The sequence below is a fragment of the Pogonomyrmex barbatus genome, unplaced genomic scaffold, assembly GCF_055798465.1.
Source record: "Pogonomyrmex barbatus isolate J1 unplaced genomic scaffold, ASM5579846v1 scaffold8, whole genome shotgun sequence".
NCBI lineage: Eukaryota > Metazoa > Arthropoda > Insecta > Hymenoptera > Formicidae > Pogonomyrmex > Pogonomyrmex barbatus.
In genome coordinates this window covers 4,528,577-4,548,295 of record NW_028297182.1, presented here as the reverse complement: position 1 = coordinate 4,548,295, position 19,719 = coordinate 4,528,577, and the positions used below count along the sequence as shown (strand labels likewise).

The 19,719-nt window shown below is 33.7% G+C and overlaps 3 protein-coding genes across 4 annotated transcripts; 1 reads left to right on the top strand and 2 right to left on the bottom strand.

Annotated features, from left to right (window-relative positions):
• Positions 1-4: 4 nt before the first annotated feature.
• LOC105427756 (mitochondrial import inner membrane translocase subunit Tim8 A-like) lies at positions 5-940 on the bottom strand. Its single transcript, XM_011639651.3, has 2 exons — positions 558-940; positions 5-273 (listed from the first exon to the last, which is right to left on the bottom strand). Exons 1-2 carry the CDS (start codon positions 648-650, stop codon positions 82-84), a joined length of 285 nt encoding a protein of 94 aa, XP_011637953.2. The 5' UTR covers positions 651-940; the 3' UTR covers positions 5-81.
• Positions 941-2,479: 1,539 nt separating this feature from the next.
• Golgin84 (golgin A5) lies at positions 2,480-5,628 on the top strand. The gene is made up of 7 exons (XM_011639652.3): positions 2,480-2,785; positions 2,975-3,405; positions 3,479-3,932; positions 4,013-4,217; positions 4,309-4,548; positions 4,714-4,947; positions 5,029-5,628. Exons 1-7 carry the CDS (start codon positions 2,640-2,642, stop codon positions 5,086-5,088), a joined length of 1,770 nt encoding a protein of 589 aa, XP_011637954.2. The 5' UTR covers positions 2,480-2,639; the 3' UTR covers positions 5,089-5,628.
• An 84-nt stretch (positions 5,629-5,712) lies between these two features.
• LOC105427759 (Clock interacting protein circadian) lies at positions 5,713-18,819 on the bottom strand. Of its 2 annotated transcripts, XM_011639653.3 has the most exons (4): positions 18,624-18,819; positions 18,020-18,108; positions 10,393-10,700; positions 5,713-9,326 (listed from the first exon to the last, which is right to left on the bottom strand). In XM_011639653.3, the coding sequence occupies exons 1-4, from the start codon at positions 18,672-18,674 to the stop codon at positions 8,980-8,982; spliced, it is 795 nt and encodes a 264-aa protein (XP_011637955.2). In that variant the 5' UTR covers positions 18,675-18,819; the 3' UTR covers positions 5,713-8,979. The 2 variants fall into 2 exon arrangements, with proteins under 2 accessions (XP_011637955.2, XP_011637957.1); XM_011639655.3 differs by lacking the exon at positions 18,020-18,108 and having other exon boundaries at positions 18,624-18,777.
• Positions 18,820-19,719: the final 900 nt, after the last annotated feature.

Sequence of the window (19,719 nt, the reverse complement as noted above, 5' to 3'; positions counted from 1 at the left end):
CAGATTTAGCACATGTACAAATATATTAAAGAGTTTCTAAAGATGACAAACTTTGACACATAATTCTTAGAGATAATACGTTTACTCCATGTTTTCTGATTCAGATGGTAAACTCGAGGCAACACGTTCAATTCTGTTTGCGATATAATTAGTAGTGTCGATGAATCTGTCCACGCAATTCACAAGACACTTGTGAACTTTGGACTCCAGACGTAACGATGGCTTATCCATACAAACCTCCCAACAGAGACCCGTCAATTCATGCACCAATCCCTAAAAGTATCATTAGGTTATATAATTTATCCATTACTTCTTTCAGACATAATAGAAATTACTTTAAAAAAAAGAAAGATGATGAAATACATAATAAAATTTTCATTCTTAAGAGTATTATAAAATTGAAAGCTCAACTATTCGAAATTAAAATTAGATATGACGAAAAACATTACTGATAAATGCTTATGTCATCTTTGATATTACAAAGTGCGAGATATCAATAAATGATATTTATTTTGTTGCTTATATTATTTTTGCTTTGGAGCAACTGAGGAATTAACCTGGAATTGATGCTTCTTGGTCTCAGTCTCAATAAAATGTTGCAATTGATCATCAATGACAACTTGCGGATTTGAATTTTCCATAAGACTCATACTTTGGATCCTCGCGTATGTATCTTTATCTGCATTAATGCAAATTTGCAACGTTATACGTATCTTCTTCAACTTTGCGCAATGTAACGATATTCAGAACTGGTTTATATATAGACCTTCTTTATACTGACGACCATCAGTAATAGGTACAAGAAAAATTCACGCATGTCATATGATTGGTTATTGATAAAGAAATCTTTGGAGAATCAGAAAATGTACTATCGAATGACCAATCGCATGGATATACAAATATTTGAATAAAAGCTGCGTTTTGATATTCCCTGCCAGTACTGAAAATATATAGTTCATGTCATATATATTATAAATTTTCAGTAAGATCATGTAACTTTTCCTCTAAAGCGGAAACGTGAAAAGTGAAAAGTTTCACGTGAACTTACGATCATGTACGATTTTGCGGGATCATGTAACTCTCTCAAACGTGAAAATGTGTTTTATAGCTAATGAAAATTATTTTATTATATACATCTTTTAATAACCAATTGTATATGTACTACGTACACTTAATCCTAATGCAGCCCTAATCTTCTCTAATTCCGAAGCATATTTATTAATTCCCTAGATTTCCGCCTTTCCGTCACCAAGGTACATAGCGAAAAAGTTCACGTGAAAAATTTCACATTTTCACGTTTGAGAGAGTTACATGATCTCGCAAAATACATGATCGTAAGTTCACGTGAAACTTTTCACTTTTCACGTTTCAGCCCTAGGGGAAAAGTTACATGATCGATCCCCAGTGTGCAATCCATACTTCAGCCAATCAAAATCTACTAATATCACGTGACGAGTTCACGAGTCTCTTCTTGTAGGATCTCTAGTCCCGGTCTACAATAAGTGATTTAAGCCATAAGAAATGGATGAATCATAGTCGAAGAATAGGAGAACAGTCAACTACGATTGGTCAATTTCTTATGGTTTAAGGCTTAAATCACTTATTGTAGACCTAGACTTACAATAGATTTTCAATCCTTTTTCCTCTCTAGCTTCACTCTAACAAAAATATACTTTGTCCAATATTACGAAAATGTTTGAAACAGATTCCGATCGAAAGTATTTAATTATTTTTTAGATTCCTATTATCTTTTCTTAAATAAAAAAAAAAAACGGAATAATTCTAATCAGAATTTATGCCGAATAGTTTTGTAATACATTCCCGGGCATTCTGGAATAAACATTTTTTTATCGCAATCGTGATTTCCACTTAGGGGTCAGCAGGAGTGACGGGCTAATTCCGATTTGATCTAAAATGATTATCTACTTATTTACAGTGCAGATATATATCTGTACTCAATTATATTTTGTTATAATTTCTTTTACAATTACGAAGCTACCTACAGAGCCAATTTTGCAATTTAGCTCTTAAATAATTAAAATAAATGTAACTATCTACTCCTCATTTACAGTGCAGATACATATTTGAGTACACTCATATATTATCTCGTAGAAGCAATATTCTGCCATGAGTCTTTTTCTACGTATTTTTTATAAAATTATGACTCTTACTACAGAATCGGATTTTGGCTCTTAAAAAAAATTTACAATAGATGAAAATATTTGCACCTTATTGTCCTATAGTGCAAATCTATTTACGCATAAATAAATTATTTATTTTCACACATTTTCTTACAAAAATCGTTCTGTAGTTTTCATCAAGCAAATATTCTGATTATAAATATCATAATTATATAGTTTTTCTTGCAGCATTTTGGCCGTAACATGAAAAGAAATTTATCTCCGATAGGGGTCTCCATAGTCTCTCTCTTGCCGACACTTAAGTGTAGCAAGTGCAATTAAAACAAATACGTTGCCTCACACCTCCGTTTGTCTGCGTGTACAGTCGGTATTCTGTCATGTTCTGTCACTGTCGCGCCGCGAAGTGAAGTGTGGCACGGTTCGTCGAGCATTATTACGTGCAACGCGATTTTTATTCCCTTCTCCTCGAACTGGTATTTCTTATCAGTCCTCCTCAATATGGCCTGGCTGTCCGGTCTTGCTGATAAGGCAGAGAATTTGTTAAACAAAATTGACAAAAACACCGCGGCCGTCTTAAATAAAGATAAATACGAGATGCCGCATGGTCATCTGTCAGATGTTACGTGGCTCTCACCGGAATCTGGGTAATTGCATTCATATCTCAGGTTATTACCGTTGAATACTTGAATTAGTTGACTACTTGGCGAAATATCATCTTTCAACATACAAATTTTAAAATATGCTGCTTCAACTGCTAGTGTAATAAAATATAAATATATAAAAAATGTTAAAGTAAAATTTGAATAAAAATTTGAATTTTTTTCTCGATTTAGGCTAAATGGAAACACGTCCAGAACGTCTCTATTGGGATCATCGGATCACATTTCTTATGCAGCTCCAACTTCAAGTTTGACATCAGTTAATTTATTGAATATAACAGCACCTAAGGAAGATGCTCTATTTACATATTTAAATACTCCTGACCCGAGTCCAAAAAGAACAGTAGAGTCTTTCAAATCGCCGTCGAGTACTTCATCATTATTAGTTGAACATCCAACTGATACAGACTCGGATCTATCGATTCAAAGCGATCGGAGCCCAACCCCATCTCATGTTTCACTAGAAATGATCGCTAATGCTTCAGATGATGAAGACACAGAAATAAATATAAATGGGGAAAATATAAATTTATATCCACATGTTGAAACACAAACCTTAAACGGTAGCAATCTGAATATATCAGCAGTACAAGTTCTACAGAATGGTATTTTTTCATTTTTTATATCATATTTGTAACATTTCATTTTTTACATTTATTATATATCTTTATGTTGCAGAATACATTAATGCAGAAGAACATTCAAATGTGTTCTATCCCCAATCCAAATATAAAATAAAGTCAGACAATTTAAAAATGGATAATTTGGATAATCCAATTGACTCAGCAGCTAAATCTGAACAAAAATATATAAGAGAAATGGAAAGGCATCTGGAAAAGCAAAATGATTTTCTTGGAAAACAAACAGATTATCAAAAAGAGATTGTAGTTTTAAACGAAAAATTGATAGCATTGGAAGCGGAAAAGATGGAACAGTCGAAGCAAATAATGATCTTGCAATCTGTCATTGACAGGAACAGACAAGACTTAAATTCAATTAGATCTGAATTGGAACAACATAAAGCTAGAGCACTGAAAACTTTACAAGAAAAAGAAAAACTTATAGCAGAATTGAAAAGTAATACGCCAACAGCTATGGATGAAGCCATCATCATGGAGCTGAATCAACTGAAGTAACATCAATGCTTTTCAAATCCTTATTTTCTTTATCCGAGTTTTTCTATGAATATTGCTTATTGTATTTAAATTACAGACAGGAACGCGACAATGTTAGAGAGGAAAATCAGCAAATATCTCAACAATTGAAAATGTTACGGGAAGAGATGATAAACGCAGATCTGAACTTGGAGAAGATACGACAAAAATCAGCCGAAACAAATTTACAAAATCAAGAAATTCTTGCCAGCGAAAGACGTCGAAGAATAGAAGCAGAAGAAGATGTGAGACAACACTCTGAGGTAAATCATATATTTTTATTTATATTCTTACCAATATTATGTCTTCAAGTAATTCAATTAATAAATGATAAAAATTAAAATATTGTTTTAGGAAATAAGATCCTTGAAAGATGAATTAATTAGTCAACGTAATGGATTTAGTTTGCAGTTACAAAAGCAGAATTCAGAGATTTCTAGGCTTAAGTTGCAGTTATCTGTATCAGCAACGCCGAGTAATGAAATGGATTCGAGAATAGCATCTCTTACCCAGACTCTGGTTCTAAAACAGCAAGCATTAGAATGTTTAACAACAGAAAGGAATGCATTACGTCTCCAACTTGAAAAAATCGAAGTAAACAGTTATTTAAATACATTATTTTTTATTTTCTCTTTTTCTGCAATATGTTGCTGTACTTAGTCACAAACAAAACATTGAATATTTTGGCACATGGAATACGTTTTTTTCCAAAAAAATATTTTTGGACTATATATATTAATAAAAACAATTTTTTGACAGCATGAATACAGAAGTGCTGCGGGAAATTTACGAAGAAACATATCATATAATAATATAAATGATACGGACGATGCAAAAGCTCAAGTTCCTACATTTTTAATGGAAACACCGTTTGATACTAGCGTTACTAGAAGAGTAAAGAGAGCTTATTCTTCATTGGACGCTATAAGCATTCGAACGGGAGTATTTTTGAGAAGATATCCGCTAGCTAGAATTTTAATATTGATTTATATGGTAAATATAATGCGTATGTATATATTAATGTCATTTATAACACAAACATAATGCTATAAAATATAATATGTATTTTTATAGGCACTGCTCCAATTATGGGTTTTGGTAGTTCTTTTATCTCAGTCACCGGAAGCGCATTAATAGAAATTAGAATAATAGATATTTTAAAGCGAAAGGAAATAATATATTTCTCGAAAAAATAAAATTTTGTGAATATCAGAAAATAATATTTACATGAAGCAGATTAGATCTTGTACAGTTCAATGTAGTACTTCTCCATCTATAAAATTATTAAACAAAAAAATATAGTGGTTGAATAAAAATAATATAGTGATAAATCAGTGATAGTCGGTAAAGTATTATAATTGTAAAATTGTCTTTATTTTTTTACTACATAAAAGAAGTAATGTTACAAGACTACAAATGCGGACAACATTAAAATAAAACTAAATGGTGAAGAATTAAAAAATAAATGAGTTTTATATATACATATAATACTACTTTGTTTCTGTAATTATGAATTACAACAAAGTTTAAAATTTTTATGATTAATAAAAATTATTCTTCCTTTATAAACTGTCTTGGGGAATGCCATAATGCCAAATGTATATTATTTTTAAATCGCAAGCTGTATAAAATATATATTAAGATATGAATAATCATGAATATTGCTTTGTTAAATAGTATTTTTTTATTATAATATTTGATTCCGTTCATTTCGATAGCGATATAAGAAATAATTAAGCACAATGATATGATAAGACATTATTTGTAAACGTTTTTACTATGTATTTATTCGCACACACATGCATGCAGACGTACATCCATCGTATATAAGATTCATAAAATACTTCGTGATCATACTGACAATAAAATATTCTTATGTAAATATTACGACGGACATTAGATCTAATCGCTAAATTGAATCTAATATCATCTAAACGTTTCACCTATTACAAATATATATATTTGTATTGCTCCAGTGATTGGAAAGTAGCGCGTACATGCACCTTAGGCACAAATTCTCTCTATTCGCATACAATTTGATTGAATAATGCTAAAAGGATATTTATCACATCACTTTCAGTATGAAATTTATTAATTATATCCCTGAAATATATATATAACTATGATTATCACACAATTCTAAAGTAGATTAAATGCGGTATCAGCATTGCTTTTAATTCGTTAGTTATATAGATATCTCAAAATACACTACACGATAATAGAATAAATAAGAGGATTTGTTATTCGTGAAAGATATCAAATCTTTTTTTTTAAATATATTCTTATATATTCTGATTGTTTCTAATAGTTGAACCTGAAATAATCATCAGATTAAAATGTTCAATAATTTTGCATACTTTGTACATCAAATAGAACGTTAAGCGCTAAATTAGTGGAAATATATCACAAAAATCGGCCAAGCTTCTAATCTTAAACATATTTACATGTATGTCTGTATGTTTAAGATTAGAAGAAATAACGCGTTACTTGTAATGCCGCCACTGTTGCAGTTATTTTTTTCAGTAGTATATACATGTATGTATGTATGTATGTATAATATACGAATACAACTGCATGTAATTGGATAATTCCAGATTACATTTATAAGACAAAAATTAAACTGAAAACTGAAAACATATTGTATTTACAAGTATCAAAGAGATTTACATGATTGTACTTAAGCATATTACATTGTAATCTGGTGTTTTTTTATCAACCACATCACCCTTTCTGTTTACACAGGATACACGTAAGATATTTTTCGACAAGTTGTTGATTATGTGATTATCCATGTGACAACTATCATGTAACTAGCATACAACTGCGCGATATATTAAACTAAATCACTTAAAAAAAGTGTGTGTATTCTAATACAGCCACAGAATGTCCGTTCGACGAAATAGCCGCGCAAGTTAGATAAAATATTGCGAAGATGAGATGCTGCAAATACAGACTTCACAGCCATATAACAGTGACAGGGTATGTTAATAAATGTATGTTTAAATTGCTAATTGGAAGTTACGATTATTTCATCAAAAATCCAAAGGAATCTTCTTTTATAAATCAACTGACTTTTGACTCTCTGATATTAGACAGTTACTGTGACTGTGCACTAAATATTTGCAATAAAAATGCAACACGAATGATGTTACAAGTTCATGTTACATTTCCAAATATTATGGGAGGTAGAAATTATTGCCGCCTCTGATTTCGAAATGTTAGTTTAAAGCTCTCGCCGATTCTCTGCGGCTATATTTAATGTCATAGAAACGAGAAAGTATACGATGAAAATTCTAGTATTTCTTGTATCAAGAGTAATGGAAAAGAATTTATAATTTTACTTTTTTCTAATGCAAAAGATTTTTCAATTCTTCAGCTGCATATTTTTCTTTTTTTTATATTTCATTGTTTTTTTTTTTATATTTATATAATCTATCAAGAATATCAGAAATATTTCCGGGACGTTCCAACATTCTAAAAATGATTTTACATGATATATATAAGTGCAGACGAAACAGCATGCGACATAACATTTCCATGATTTTTTTTATAAATGGAAAAAGATTACCAGAAAGATAAATTAGCATTTAGGATAATTTCATTCAAGAGAGTGTTTTTACTTGTAAATCATTTCCGAATTACGTGTCTCGTTATAACATTATTCGTTACTTTACTTCACATCAGCGGACAATTATTAAACTGACTTCGTAACATTCACTCTGTCTTTTACAATGAACATGCGAAATACCCACGTAAGGGATAGCTTAATTACTATAATCCTAATAAACTAGACTTATAGGTATGACGTTTCTCCCGTATCTCTCTTATACTACTCGAAGCTATCACTTTATTAAACGCTCGTGCCACTTAAAAGTTTACTAAGTATCTGATGTTTTTTCAAAGATTATTAGTAGTGCACAGACTTGACACTTAACACAGTTTTTCATTTCTTTTAATCGCCGACACTCAGCTTTTGCGTTCAAGAGAAACAGCCTTCTCTCTCATTTGCTTCGATATCTCAAGCAACGGGAGCCTCTGCGTTGGAAAAGAAAATGTGCGCGAATTCTGCCATATATATTGATGTTTGAGAATAATTTTTTTTTCATTACTCAAAAGTAATTGTGTAATAAGACGTGATTACATCGAGATCTCCTTTGTCTTGTGTAATCGAAAAGGTATTTCTGCGCATAGCAAAATGGCTCATCTCTCATCGAAACCTTCACTCTTTCAGCGCGGTATTAAATTCCTTAGTCTAAACTCTCGGATCGAACTTGTTAATAAAGCGATCTATGCGTACAGTAAAATCTCTATCGCGATGCTCTAGATATTGCAACGTGAATACGAAGGCAGAGAGAATACCAGAATAGACAACAACTGGATATATAGCGTTGCTTCCTCTGTAAGATTGGAAGTAATCAGAAATCGCTTTTCCTTAACGACATCAAGGAACGTCATCATCCTTAATTTCTCACGCCTTACAACACATCTTCGTAATCGCATCTCAAATCAGAACTCCATTAAAATTTACTCTCTCACTGAAAATTATTTATTAAATATTCCTTGCAAGTATTAATCTCATCGTTTATTAGCCTCTAAAGTTGAACTTCGTTCTCATTTTTTTCCATTCGAATTACCGCGACAATTTTTTTCAACGAACAAAAATTCCAAATTTCACAAAAAAGTTAACGATTTATAAGTTCTAAGATTGATTTTGGACTATCACTTATGTGACAATTAATGATATCTTGAATTCCAGACACTGAGGCCTTACAGAGCAATCTTGTTCAAAAATATATTTCAATACAATATATATTCGGTTTTTTTTAACGTTATATATTACGCAGAACAGGAGAAGAGTCTACGTCAGAATCTCCTCTTGAAAAGAAATATATTAAAATATGTCTAAAGTTAAACGTATGTCTATACATATGCAGAGTAGATGGAGAGGAACGCTTAAGTGACTCCCTATCTATTCATACATCAGTTGCGAAATTATTAATCTTCGGGTTTTGAAAAAAAAAAAAATCAACATTTTTCACCGCTGCATGAATCTTCGGATTTATCCGACGAACTTGATTCCTCATTAATGTAATCGTGATTATCACGAATGGAGGTGACTCTGTGAAATGAATTTCTCGTCGAATTAAGGTTAAGCGGAGATGTTACGAACGTCGTGACGATTTTCTCTGCGAATGACGAGTCCTCCGAATTTGATGGCATTTGCGGACTTCGTTGTTGACGTTGATTTTCCGGATTATTTAACACGGAGCGGAGGAATCTTCGCGTTTCCGCCCGCAGTGCGTTTAAGCGCCTCTGAAGGATACAATTGCGCCGTACGAGAATTATTGTGCGTATGACAATGCTCAAGAGATCTGCGGAAACGATCGAGAAACATCAGCCACACGTCGGGAATAATGCGCGAATTGGTAAATCCTTCGAAATAAATTCCTCGAACGAGCACGAGGGATTAATGAAAATACGAGAATTACGAAAAGCGTCTCGTGAAGGAGAAACCTTTACGGCAAGCTTCGCTTTGTTTCAAGAGAAAGGGTGCAATTGCAGAATCATAGAATAAAACTATGCATCTCTGTTTTTTTTTCATCACAATATATTTAAATAATTTTTGTTTTATTTTCATATATAATCGACAATTTTAATTGATATTTTATTCTAGATAATTCTTTTGTATTAATTCTTTATGATTCAAAGAACTTTTTCTTTTTCGCAATTGTGACTGTTTGTAACTTTTATTAAAATTTCTATCTTTTTTAATCCCTTAAAAATTAAATTATATAATTTATTTTTTAAGAGATTAAAAAAGAGATTAAAAAAGATTATAAAAATTATTTCAAAATTCTTTCTAAGAAAAAAAGTACATAAAGATCAGCATGATTTTATGGAATTTTGCCTCAGGTTTTAATTTAATATTACAATTTTATCCTTTTCAATGGAATTTATTTTCTTTTTATGCCTACATAGCAAAATAAAGTCATTATTTAATATCTACATATTTAATTTCTTTCAGACATACACATTTAAACATATATAAAAATCTCTCTTTCTCTCTCATTTTGTATAGCTCAAAATGAGCAAAAAATACTTTACAAAAAAAAAAAAATTAAAAATTTTATACATCACTTTCAACCCTCTCTCTTAAAAGTATTTATCTCTTATTTCAAATTTCAATTTTATCCTCTTAGTTCTGAGCGAAAAATCTCAAGTTGCGAAAATCTCAATTACAAATCGCGACGCAAAAGGTTTCCATAACGGAAGTTTCCATAACGCTTGACTTTGAATTAAAAGTACATGTTTTAGCTTGCCCCAAAGTCCTCGACATGCCTCATAAGTCAGGTCACGAGTATTCGAGAAAGTTCTAACATTGTAGTATCATTGTAAAATAAAACGTAACACTCCACGTAACATTTAGTGATCCTTTACCTTTTCTTCTTTCCGCGACGAGTCTTCTGTAATGCTCGTCCATATTCGTCGAGCATCTTCCGCTTTTGTCTGCGATGGAGCAATCCGAAACCGCATCCGCGCAGTCGAGTCTCCGTGAACAATTTTCGCGGGATGGCAGAAACGTCTCAACAATTGTTCCGGTTCGCAACATCTCTTCCAACGCGAATCTCCGTCGTTTCGTGCCATTTTGAGATCTTCGCCGGCGATGAATATTTGTGCTAACGGTGGTCCCCGCCATTGGAAATTCTGCTATGCAAATAGTCGGCGCCATCGTTGATGTGAGAATTCTGTGTGAAATGCGATTTCCATATTAATATTTTACCACACCACGTTCATGATATGATGTTTATAACATCGTTAGATAAAAGCAAAGATAATAATTCGTCCATAATGTAGAAGACTCAACACCAAGGGAATATTAATTATATCTGCTTCAGTATTCGCGCGAGATTTTACATGATGGGAACATTTGCATACAACAAAAAGTCGAAACGTGCCGGTATTCCTTCATTATTATTTTTGCTTCACAGAAAGAGCTGGATGGAAATTAAAGATAATAAAGTAGCGAAATAAAATTTTTTATAATAGCAAATTTTGAAATCTAAAACGTATTTTTATAGAATTATAAAAAAAAAGTATAATGTTACTTCTCATAAAATAATTATAAATAGCTATAATCATCTTCTCAGCAATATCTTTGGAATGCAAACATCTTGCAAATATCTTTTGAAATTTGTTTGATCGGTTTATACGAAGTTACATAAATTGTTGTATTTGTGTACAAATATATTTTCTCGACCGTTGCGATATTTATATTCAAGATATATTTGGGATTCTATTTTAAACAATCAAATATTCTAGAATAAATCAAGCAAGAAAAAATATTGCATTTTTTTCTCTCTCTTTCCTTTTCTCAAGAAAATTAATTTTTTAAATAGAAATAATAAAAGTGATTTTTTAAACTTCTATACTAAAAAAAAAAAAAACTGATAATAAAAAGTGCCATATCATTAAAATTTTTTCTACAACTCGTTTATAAATAATATGACACCATAGGAATATGAAGTATTTATAAATACATGGAGAAAAGGTATTTCCAGTTGGCATTTACAAAATGAACAAGATGTGTTACATTTTAATTTTATTCACATAACAGACCAATGTAAATTATTGGCATATACGACGGTTCATTAATTAAAAATACATGCTGATTATAGGCAATCAGAGTCATTTCTTAAAAATTCGCACGCGTATAAAAGACAATGAGATATCTGACGTTATAACTTCCGCAAAACAGGGTCGAATGGCATTAGCGAACACGTCATTAGCGAACTGATGTGTCTCTCTTAATGCCCCGCTATTGACTTCGGAATAACATCCGGCATTCTGATAACGACCTATGTATCCTACACGTGGGTATCCTTCCGTCGTCATCGTCATCGTCATCGTCATCGTCATCGTCATCGTCATCGTCATCGTCATCGTCATCGTCATCGTCATCGTCATCGTCATCGTCATCGTCATTGTCATTGTCATTGTCATTGTCACCGCCACTGCCATCGCCACCGCCACCTCCGCCACCACCGCCGCCCCCGCGCATTTACAGCCCCCCGACGCGATCGATGCAGGCGATGACCTGATTACCGCCAACGTCACTGCACGTGCCTGCACCGAAATAATGCCAAAGCCTCACGACTCCCACTCGTGGCGCGGCGCGTATATTTGAGATTGTTTTGACCTCGAATCCTCTCCACCACGTGCGAAGCGTAACGCGGACAAGCGCGCGCGCGCGCGCGCGCGTGCTCGTGACTGTATGATACGTGATAAATAAATACAAGGAGTCCTTGACACATCGGGTGCGTGGAAACTCGAGCAGGTAAAGAGCATCTGCATCGCGCGGCACGCGCGCGTCTGCATTTCACTCTCAATTATTCACGCCGTTTGTATTTTCGCGATAATTTTTACGACTCCTCCCCCCCCCCCCCTCTTCCATTGTCCTGCGTCCGTTACATTTTTGCATGTTTCATCATTTTTACGTACAGTATGTAACATATACATATGTATATACACGTGTATGTGTGTATAATTTATTTATAAGTAATATACGTTCCCTCTCCAAGATATATATATTTGAGGATTAAAGTTTCTTCGAAACGTGTGATTATAACGAAAGACGTTAAAAATAGCGCCTGCGATCTTTATTCGTCGTTCGCCGTAAAATATCGAAAAATTAATATGGGGGATGATTTCACGGTTATATATATATGTAGACAATCTATTCCGATGTATATCATGAATTATAATGTTAACTATAGTTTCTTTTTTGGCGTGTGTCGGTTTATTAGAACCTTAATAGAACCTTAATCGAACAAAACCGAATGTTTATTTCCAAAGATCTCTATATGTGTATGATTCATGCTCGTACATCTAGTCGGAGATTCTAGCCGTTCCGTCATAAGATTCCGTGGTTTATCGAACCAGATATATTCATTATATGACGAAAGCAAATTTCCTCGTATTCCTCCCCATCATATCGCAGATAAGTGGCTGAGGCGCTCAGCTGTCAGGCATACGTAATCTCTTACGATTCTTTCAGAAAGGCATATCGAATGTGTCAGCGTAAACACGCGGTATTTTACGCCTTGGCACGTGTCGGTGACTAACGGTGATTAACGCGCGCATCACGCGCAGGACGCTCGTCCCCCAAACCTCAATCGAGTAAAGTCATCTATTTTGCGCTTTCCGTCGACGGTGCTGAAAATCATGGCGCGTGACGCGCGCGGATAGGACGTGGCGGCGATAATTCTGGCGTTCGCGGGAAAAACTCGATTGAAGCGCACGTTAAGGTTGCACGAGGAGGAGCGATACACGCGCGGAGCGGCGGCGGACCGCCGATGAGGGCGGGCACGTGGAAGGCCGTCTTACGTCATTCTGCCCCGCACGCTCGCTCTATTAGAGAGAGAGACGACGGGGACGAATGCCTCCGTGCTTGGCGACACGCGCGTACACGCGCCGCCGAGACCTGTATAGATGTCGGCGCGACACGTGCGTGCACTGACATCATTCCGATGCTGGGACACGTGTTAACGGGACGTTTATGAGGAAACGCCATTCGCGTGTCTCTCGCTGCGTAGAAGCCGTCGCAGATTTTTCACGGCCGAAGGAAACGCGGGCATGGCCAGGGCGTCCGCAGGGCGTCCGCAGGGCGTCCGCAGGGCGTCCGTAGGGCGTTCGCAGGGCGAGGCCCCGATACGCATCTGACAGACTCCCCTCCCTCCCCCTGCCCTTCTCCGTCAGACACGTAACGCAGATACGGAAGTTTAAGTTGATGGCCTACGGGCAGAAAGGGGAATGGGAGGAGAATGGGAAGGAAAATGTGTCTTATCGGACTTAAAATGATAATTGATATTATATATAAATAATATATTTCGTGTTATCGGTACGTAATTATACGTTTATGTCGTACGTAATTGTACACACCTACACCCCCCTCCCCCCCACACACAAAATATAATATACATACATGCGTTATACATATACATACATACATGCATATATATATATATATATATATATATATATATATATGTATATGTATATGTATATATAGCGATATATTTTATACATACATCTATTTGTTGTATATATATATCTGGTACGTGTATATATCTATAGAATCTATCTACTCTTTGTGACTTATCCTAGAACTTAGTTTCATTATTTTTACAATTTTCATGAACTACGCAAATCCCAATGTGCAGCCTTACAAGTTTCTTAAGTATCAACTTTTTTTAAACCGTTTGCAAAAGATGCCTCAGAATTACTATCTTTTTAAATTCTTCGGCCATTTTTGGCCAAGTTTCAGAATCGATTTCCTCTCCCAGAAGATGTCGAAATACTCATAGTTCTTGTGCAATGCCTTGAAAATGGAAAGCTTTTTGTGATGCAAGCAAATATCGACTAAAGAGACTCTGGCAGAATTTTAATTGAAATTTAGTGTACTCATACATTAAGTAATTCGATTTACATATAAATTTAAGATGACAGTTCCTGCATTATAAAAGTTCCTATGCTATCTTGAAAAATGAACATATTTATCGGTAATTATTATTTTTTACAATTCATCTAGCCACAAAGACATAACTCGAGATCAGAATTGATAATTGTTTCAAATCTCTTTCCTAGTCTATTCAAATTGTTTCTCTGATTTACGATAATTTTTCAATTCCAACCGCAGTTCCTATTTTACAATCTATTCTCGTGCTATTTGTTTAAATGCCTTGCATTTTTCTTTGTTGTTCTGCGCTATATTCTCATTTAAATTATCTGAGTAAAATGAAAAGAAACATTAAAAAAGAAAAAGAAATTGGACAATTTTATATGATTTTATTTCACCCATAACAAGAGTAAAAATATAATTGTGCAAATGTGAAAAATTGTGCATAAAAAATTTGCAAATAAATAATTTGATAGAAAAATAAAAAAACAATTGTTAGAAAATTACAAATAGAAAAACCTTTTTGCAAATCAAGCAAATACAAATAGGACATACACACACACACACACACACACACACACACACACACACACACACATACACAATCCTTATTTAGTTATTTTTAGACTTCATGTTTTAACAAAAGCTTATTTAAACAAAAACTTATATATAAAGTTATAAAGATATGTAATGTCCAAATTAAAAAATTGTAACATGATAAAATTATTCTATATTTTTATAAAAAAAAATCGATTCCAAATTGATTAAATAATTTATCATTACAATTAAAGCTCGTGAATTTTGAAATTTAAATAATTTTTATCGTCCGAATCGTGACTTTTCAAAAACTCTTCAATGTATTCAATATTTTTTAAGAATATAAAGCACTTAGATTTATATTGTTAAAAAAAATAGAGCCCAAGGTACGCTTAATACATTTTTCTGGTATTATATCATAGATAAACTAATAAATATAAACTAATATAAATTAATAAATTACAGAAATCTTATCTCAGTAAGCTACATGAACATTTCAAAAGTATACTATAAACTTATTATATGCGCGGTATTGGTTTATCGATATAAAATATCGAAAAATTAAAGTATAGGGAGAAAAATCCAGAATTATATATAGATTGTTTATTTTGATATACACATATAAATATCGTGAATATCGACTATTTATGTACATATTAAAGTTCTTACTGAATACTGAAGTATTTATTTCTAAAATTTCACGTTCAATTTATCTGAAAAATGTTTTATGTGTACAATCATTTATTATTCTATTCATTTATCACGCTAATTGGAGCTCATTCGTGAGCAAATCGGAATTGAAATAAAACGCGCTCTTTCGTGTCCTTTTATATCCCATTCAAAAGAAAATTACGGAAAATGATCAGTGGATTGCAAAATATAAATGAAAACGGAAAAATGTTGTTGAATAGCGAGTATTTTCTGATTAAAAATTAAACCTAAAATTTTATATATAATAAATGCGTTCCTTTTGCTTCAATATTATTATTGATTGTGCAAAAAGAATATGGAATCTCGAATCTATTTGAATTGAATCAGATTTGATTATTAATATTGATGTTGATAATTTACAAACTGTTCAAAGCATAATTATTGCAAAATTATAAATAGCGCAAGATGTTTTCAATTTTTCATATAATCGATGTAACAATTTTCGATCGAATTGATTTTGAATATTAGAGAATTGATTATACATCTTTCCATGATTTAACACGATTTTCAAACAGACCTATTAAAATTAATTTTCATGAATTCATTCGTAATTAAAAAAAATATGTTTTTCCGTATGTAAAAAATAATTATAAATTATCCTATAAAACTACATTTTTCGTATTTTATTTTCAGTTATTGAATTCTAATTTGAAATATATTTTTTTGTATATATTTCAAATATATTTCGAGAGAAATAAGCTCTCATAATTTATCGAGTTTATTTGCCTTCGAATCAATTAAGATCATGTAAATAAAATGGCTATTTAGTTTAATAATCACGGAAAACAAAAATTTACAAAAAAATAAAGCAAATATTCAAAAATACTTCAAGATGTAGCAATTATTGTAACAAATCTCCAGTTAATTACATGAACCAAAAAGATTTTTGTAAAAAAAGTCAAACTTTGTTTGCTAAAATAACTTCATTAGATCTGCAAATTATTTCGCTCTAGTTTTTAAAAACTAACCAAATTAGTTTTCACAACCAAACTTTTTTTATTTTTTTTTCTTTTTTAATTTTGTTTATTGTCACATTCTATTAGTAAAATGCAATACTTGTTATACTTTAACATGTTTTTATAAAAAAAAATTATTCAGCAAATTTTCACTATTTTGCCGAACAAATCTTATTAATATTAAACAATTGATTATCGTAGTAAAATTTATTTGCTCCTTCATTGACTATAGTTAATATAGTTAATATAGTAGTTTGATAGATAACAATTTTCTCTATTATATTATATATTCAAATTTATCAGACAAATTCTGTTTTTTCAAGAAATTTTTTTTCTTTTTGCGCGTTTCTTTATTTGTACTAAACCTTAAACTTTAATTAAAACTTTCTTTTTTGAAGATAAAACGCAAAGGAAAGAATGGCAGCGGACGATTAATTGATATCTCTCTTTTCTTTTCCTTTTCTCACGTTCTGCAAATTTACTGTAGATACTGAATTCCCGTTTTTTTTCTGCACACGAGTCCACAGAGCACACGTGGCGGCTGCAAGGTTCAACGACTCGTGCTTATGTCTGCACGTATTCTCTTAGTCAGCACATCGAAGAAGGATGGACACGCGCGATTCTTTCTGCTCTTGTATAACTCATTCTCTAGGACCCATTCACCTCCTTTCTCTCACGGCAGTTAAGATTACATTTTATAGTCATGCGCAAATTTATGGACGTTGCACACGACGGGAATATCACGTCTGTTGACGTGAACGGGAAGACGAGCGAGATTATTGACGTATGCCAGGATTCTGTATGTTCACGAAAGCAAACAAAAGTCGGGACTTAATTTTCCAAAGTATCTACAAAATCATTTCTGCGTTTCGTTTCACGATTTTATCTATCAGAAATTTTTGATATTTCATCTTCAAATAAAGACACGTTTATTTATATATCCAATTGTAAATTGTAAATTAAATTAAATTAAATTAAATGAGTAAATTGATAAGTAAATTAAATCGTAATGTTATCTAAATTTATAATTATTACATCACATTTCTAAAAAATTTAGAACGCTCAGAATCTCCAATGAAATCACTTTGATACGTTTCACTTTAAAGATTAAATACTATCTTGATACAATTTGTCATTCCATGCACACACACGGGAGGGAAATGAATATTTTATGATCGAAATTCTTTCAAATTCCATGAACTGAAATTCGTTCATGAAATATGATTGATTTTATATGATTTTGTGTGATTCGTTATATTATATGTATTCATTAATTTATAAATGTCTATCGACATATATAATACGATAATACGTTATTGTTATGATCGAACATATAATTTTATTACAACGAATGTAATATTAAAAATATGAAATTGTGAAATATCTGAAATGTGTCACCGTTGACCTTATATGATTTCGAAATCTTGCATCACGGTTCCACGAATTTGGACAATTGCTTCCTCCCTTCCTCTCTCTCCCTCTCTCTTTTTCAGACTAAATCACAGTTTGAAAAACAGATTAATATCACTCCCATATTTCAAAACCTATCGCGAATTCCGAGAATCGGAATATCGGCGGTAGCGCGAAATACTAAAACTCTCTCCTGTTGCATTTTCGTCATTCACGGAAGATACGCAGGAAAAGGGGAGGGAGTGGAACAAAGCGAACCCTCGACGTAGCTCGACCTGCGCCGTGTTCCCGTCTCGCCGCGTTCGATCCTTTCGAATACAAAACCGGCTTACGGAGGCGCATGCAATTTCCGGTCCCGAGACGGAGGTAAAAAAGAAAAAAAAAAAAGAAAAAAAAAAGGAAAAAACACACGGCGAATTCGGCCGTGAGAGACGACACGTGGATGGGAAATTGAGAATTCGCCGATCGTACGACCCTCTTTTTTGGCAGGCGATCGTAAAGGAAAGCTAAGCGTGTATGATAACGGTAAATTTAAATGCGTACATACGCATACGTGTGTATACGTATATACGTGTACGTATACGTGTGTGGACACTTACGGAGCTTATGTGAGAAGAACTGTCACTCAACTGTCGTCGGTCCTCTCTCATTGATCTACACGCGCCGATGGTCGCAAATCGACTAAACCACGCCGGCCAGTCGCCATGTTACTCCCGGCCCGTGGTGTCGAGGGCACACCGCCGTTGGTCACGCACGCGCGCACTATATCGGTGAAGTACACGAGGCGAAGGCTCGAATTGACTCGGATTGTGTTATATCACAATGACAAAAGGGACGACACGTGCGTCCCCACCACGACGGCCCGCCGTTACCGCCGTCGCCGCCGCCGCCGCCGCCGTCACCGTCGCCGCTGCCACCACTGCCATCGCCGCCACTGCCGCCACCACCACCACCACCACCACCACCACCACCACCACCACCATCACCACCATCACCACCATCACCACCACCACCACCACCATCGTGGAGAGGCATTTCGCGGTAACGGTGAGACGACCTCGGATCTGCGTTCGGCCTGTGTCTGAACCCTGAGCGAATCGTACCGTAAAAAGGAAGAAGAGAAGGTCGTCTCTCCCTTCGGGAGGAAAAAAAGATTTTCTTGGGAAAAAGAATCCATTTTCCCGGAGCGGAATAGACGACCCAGATATAGCGATCGTAACTTGTAATATATGTATAGGAAATTCTGACGTTAAAGCGATAGGAGTTTTCGGAAACTTCGCAAAACTCTCACTCCGTGAGATATCTTCGAGGATACGTTCTGTCCCATTGAATTCCCGGTAAAATCACATAAAGATTTCGATATTTGCGATATCGTAAACGATAAAAAGATCCCTCTGGTCTCGATGTAAGAGATGTGAATTTAAAAAAAAAAAAATAATACAGAGGAGTGATTTGAAAGTGACAAAGATGAAAAATTTACCACTGCCCAAATATTAATAAAAGCGATACGTGTGAATGTCTTTTATATGTTTTATATCTCTCAAGGATATACTTCCACTTTTCGAAGAAAGAATGGAGAATGTCCCTCAAGGCAAAAAGGATCTATTCTCGATACGAAACGTACAATTTGCGTGCATTGAAATATATAGAGAGAATATGGAAATATATGAAGAATAAAGTCCGTGAATGCCTGTT

Excerpts from the sequence above, each read along its gene's own strand:
- LOC105427759 (XM_011639653.3), bottom strand. The coding sequence starts at position 18,674 with ATGAGAGAGGACCGACGACAGTTGAGTGACAGTTCTTCTCACATAAGC. Across the intron at positions 18,109-18,623 it reads GTTCTTCTCACATAAGCTCC|TCTGAAAAAGAGAGAGGGAG; the intron begins GTAAGTGTCCAC and ends ACTGTGATTTAG. Across the intron at positions 9,327-10,392 it reads CGTCGCGGAAAGAAGAAAAG|ATCTCTTGAGCATTGTCATA; the intron begins GTAAAGGATCAC and ends TCGTTTCCGCAG.
- Golgin84 (XM_011639652.3), top strand. The coding sequence starts at position 2,640 with ATGGCCTGGCTGTCCGGTCTTGCTGATAAGGCAGAGAATTTGTTAAAC. Across the intron at positions 4,218-4,308 it reads ATGTGAGACAACACTCTGAG|GAAATAAGATCCTTGAAAGA; the intron begins GTAAATCATATA and ends ATATTGTTTTAG. Across the intron at positions 4,948-5,028 it reads TTTTAATATTGATTTATATG|GCACTGCTCCAATTATGGGT; the intron begins GTAAATATAATG and ends GTATTTTTATAG.
- LOC105427756 (XM_011639651.3), bottom strand. The coding sequence starts at position 650 with ATGAGTCTTATGGAAAATTCAAATCCGCAAGTTGTCATTGATGATCAA. Across the intron at positions 274-557 it reads CCAAGAAGCATCAATTCCAG|GGATTGGTGCATGAATTGAC; the intron begins GTTAATTCCTCA and ends TGATACTTTTAG.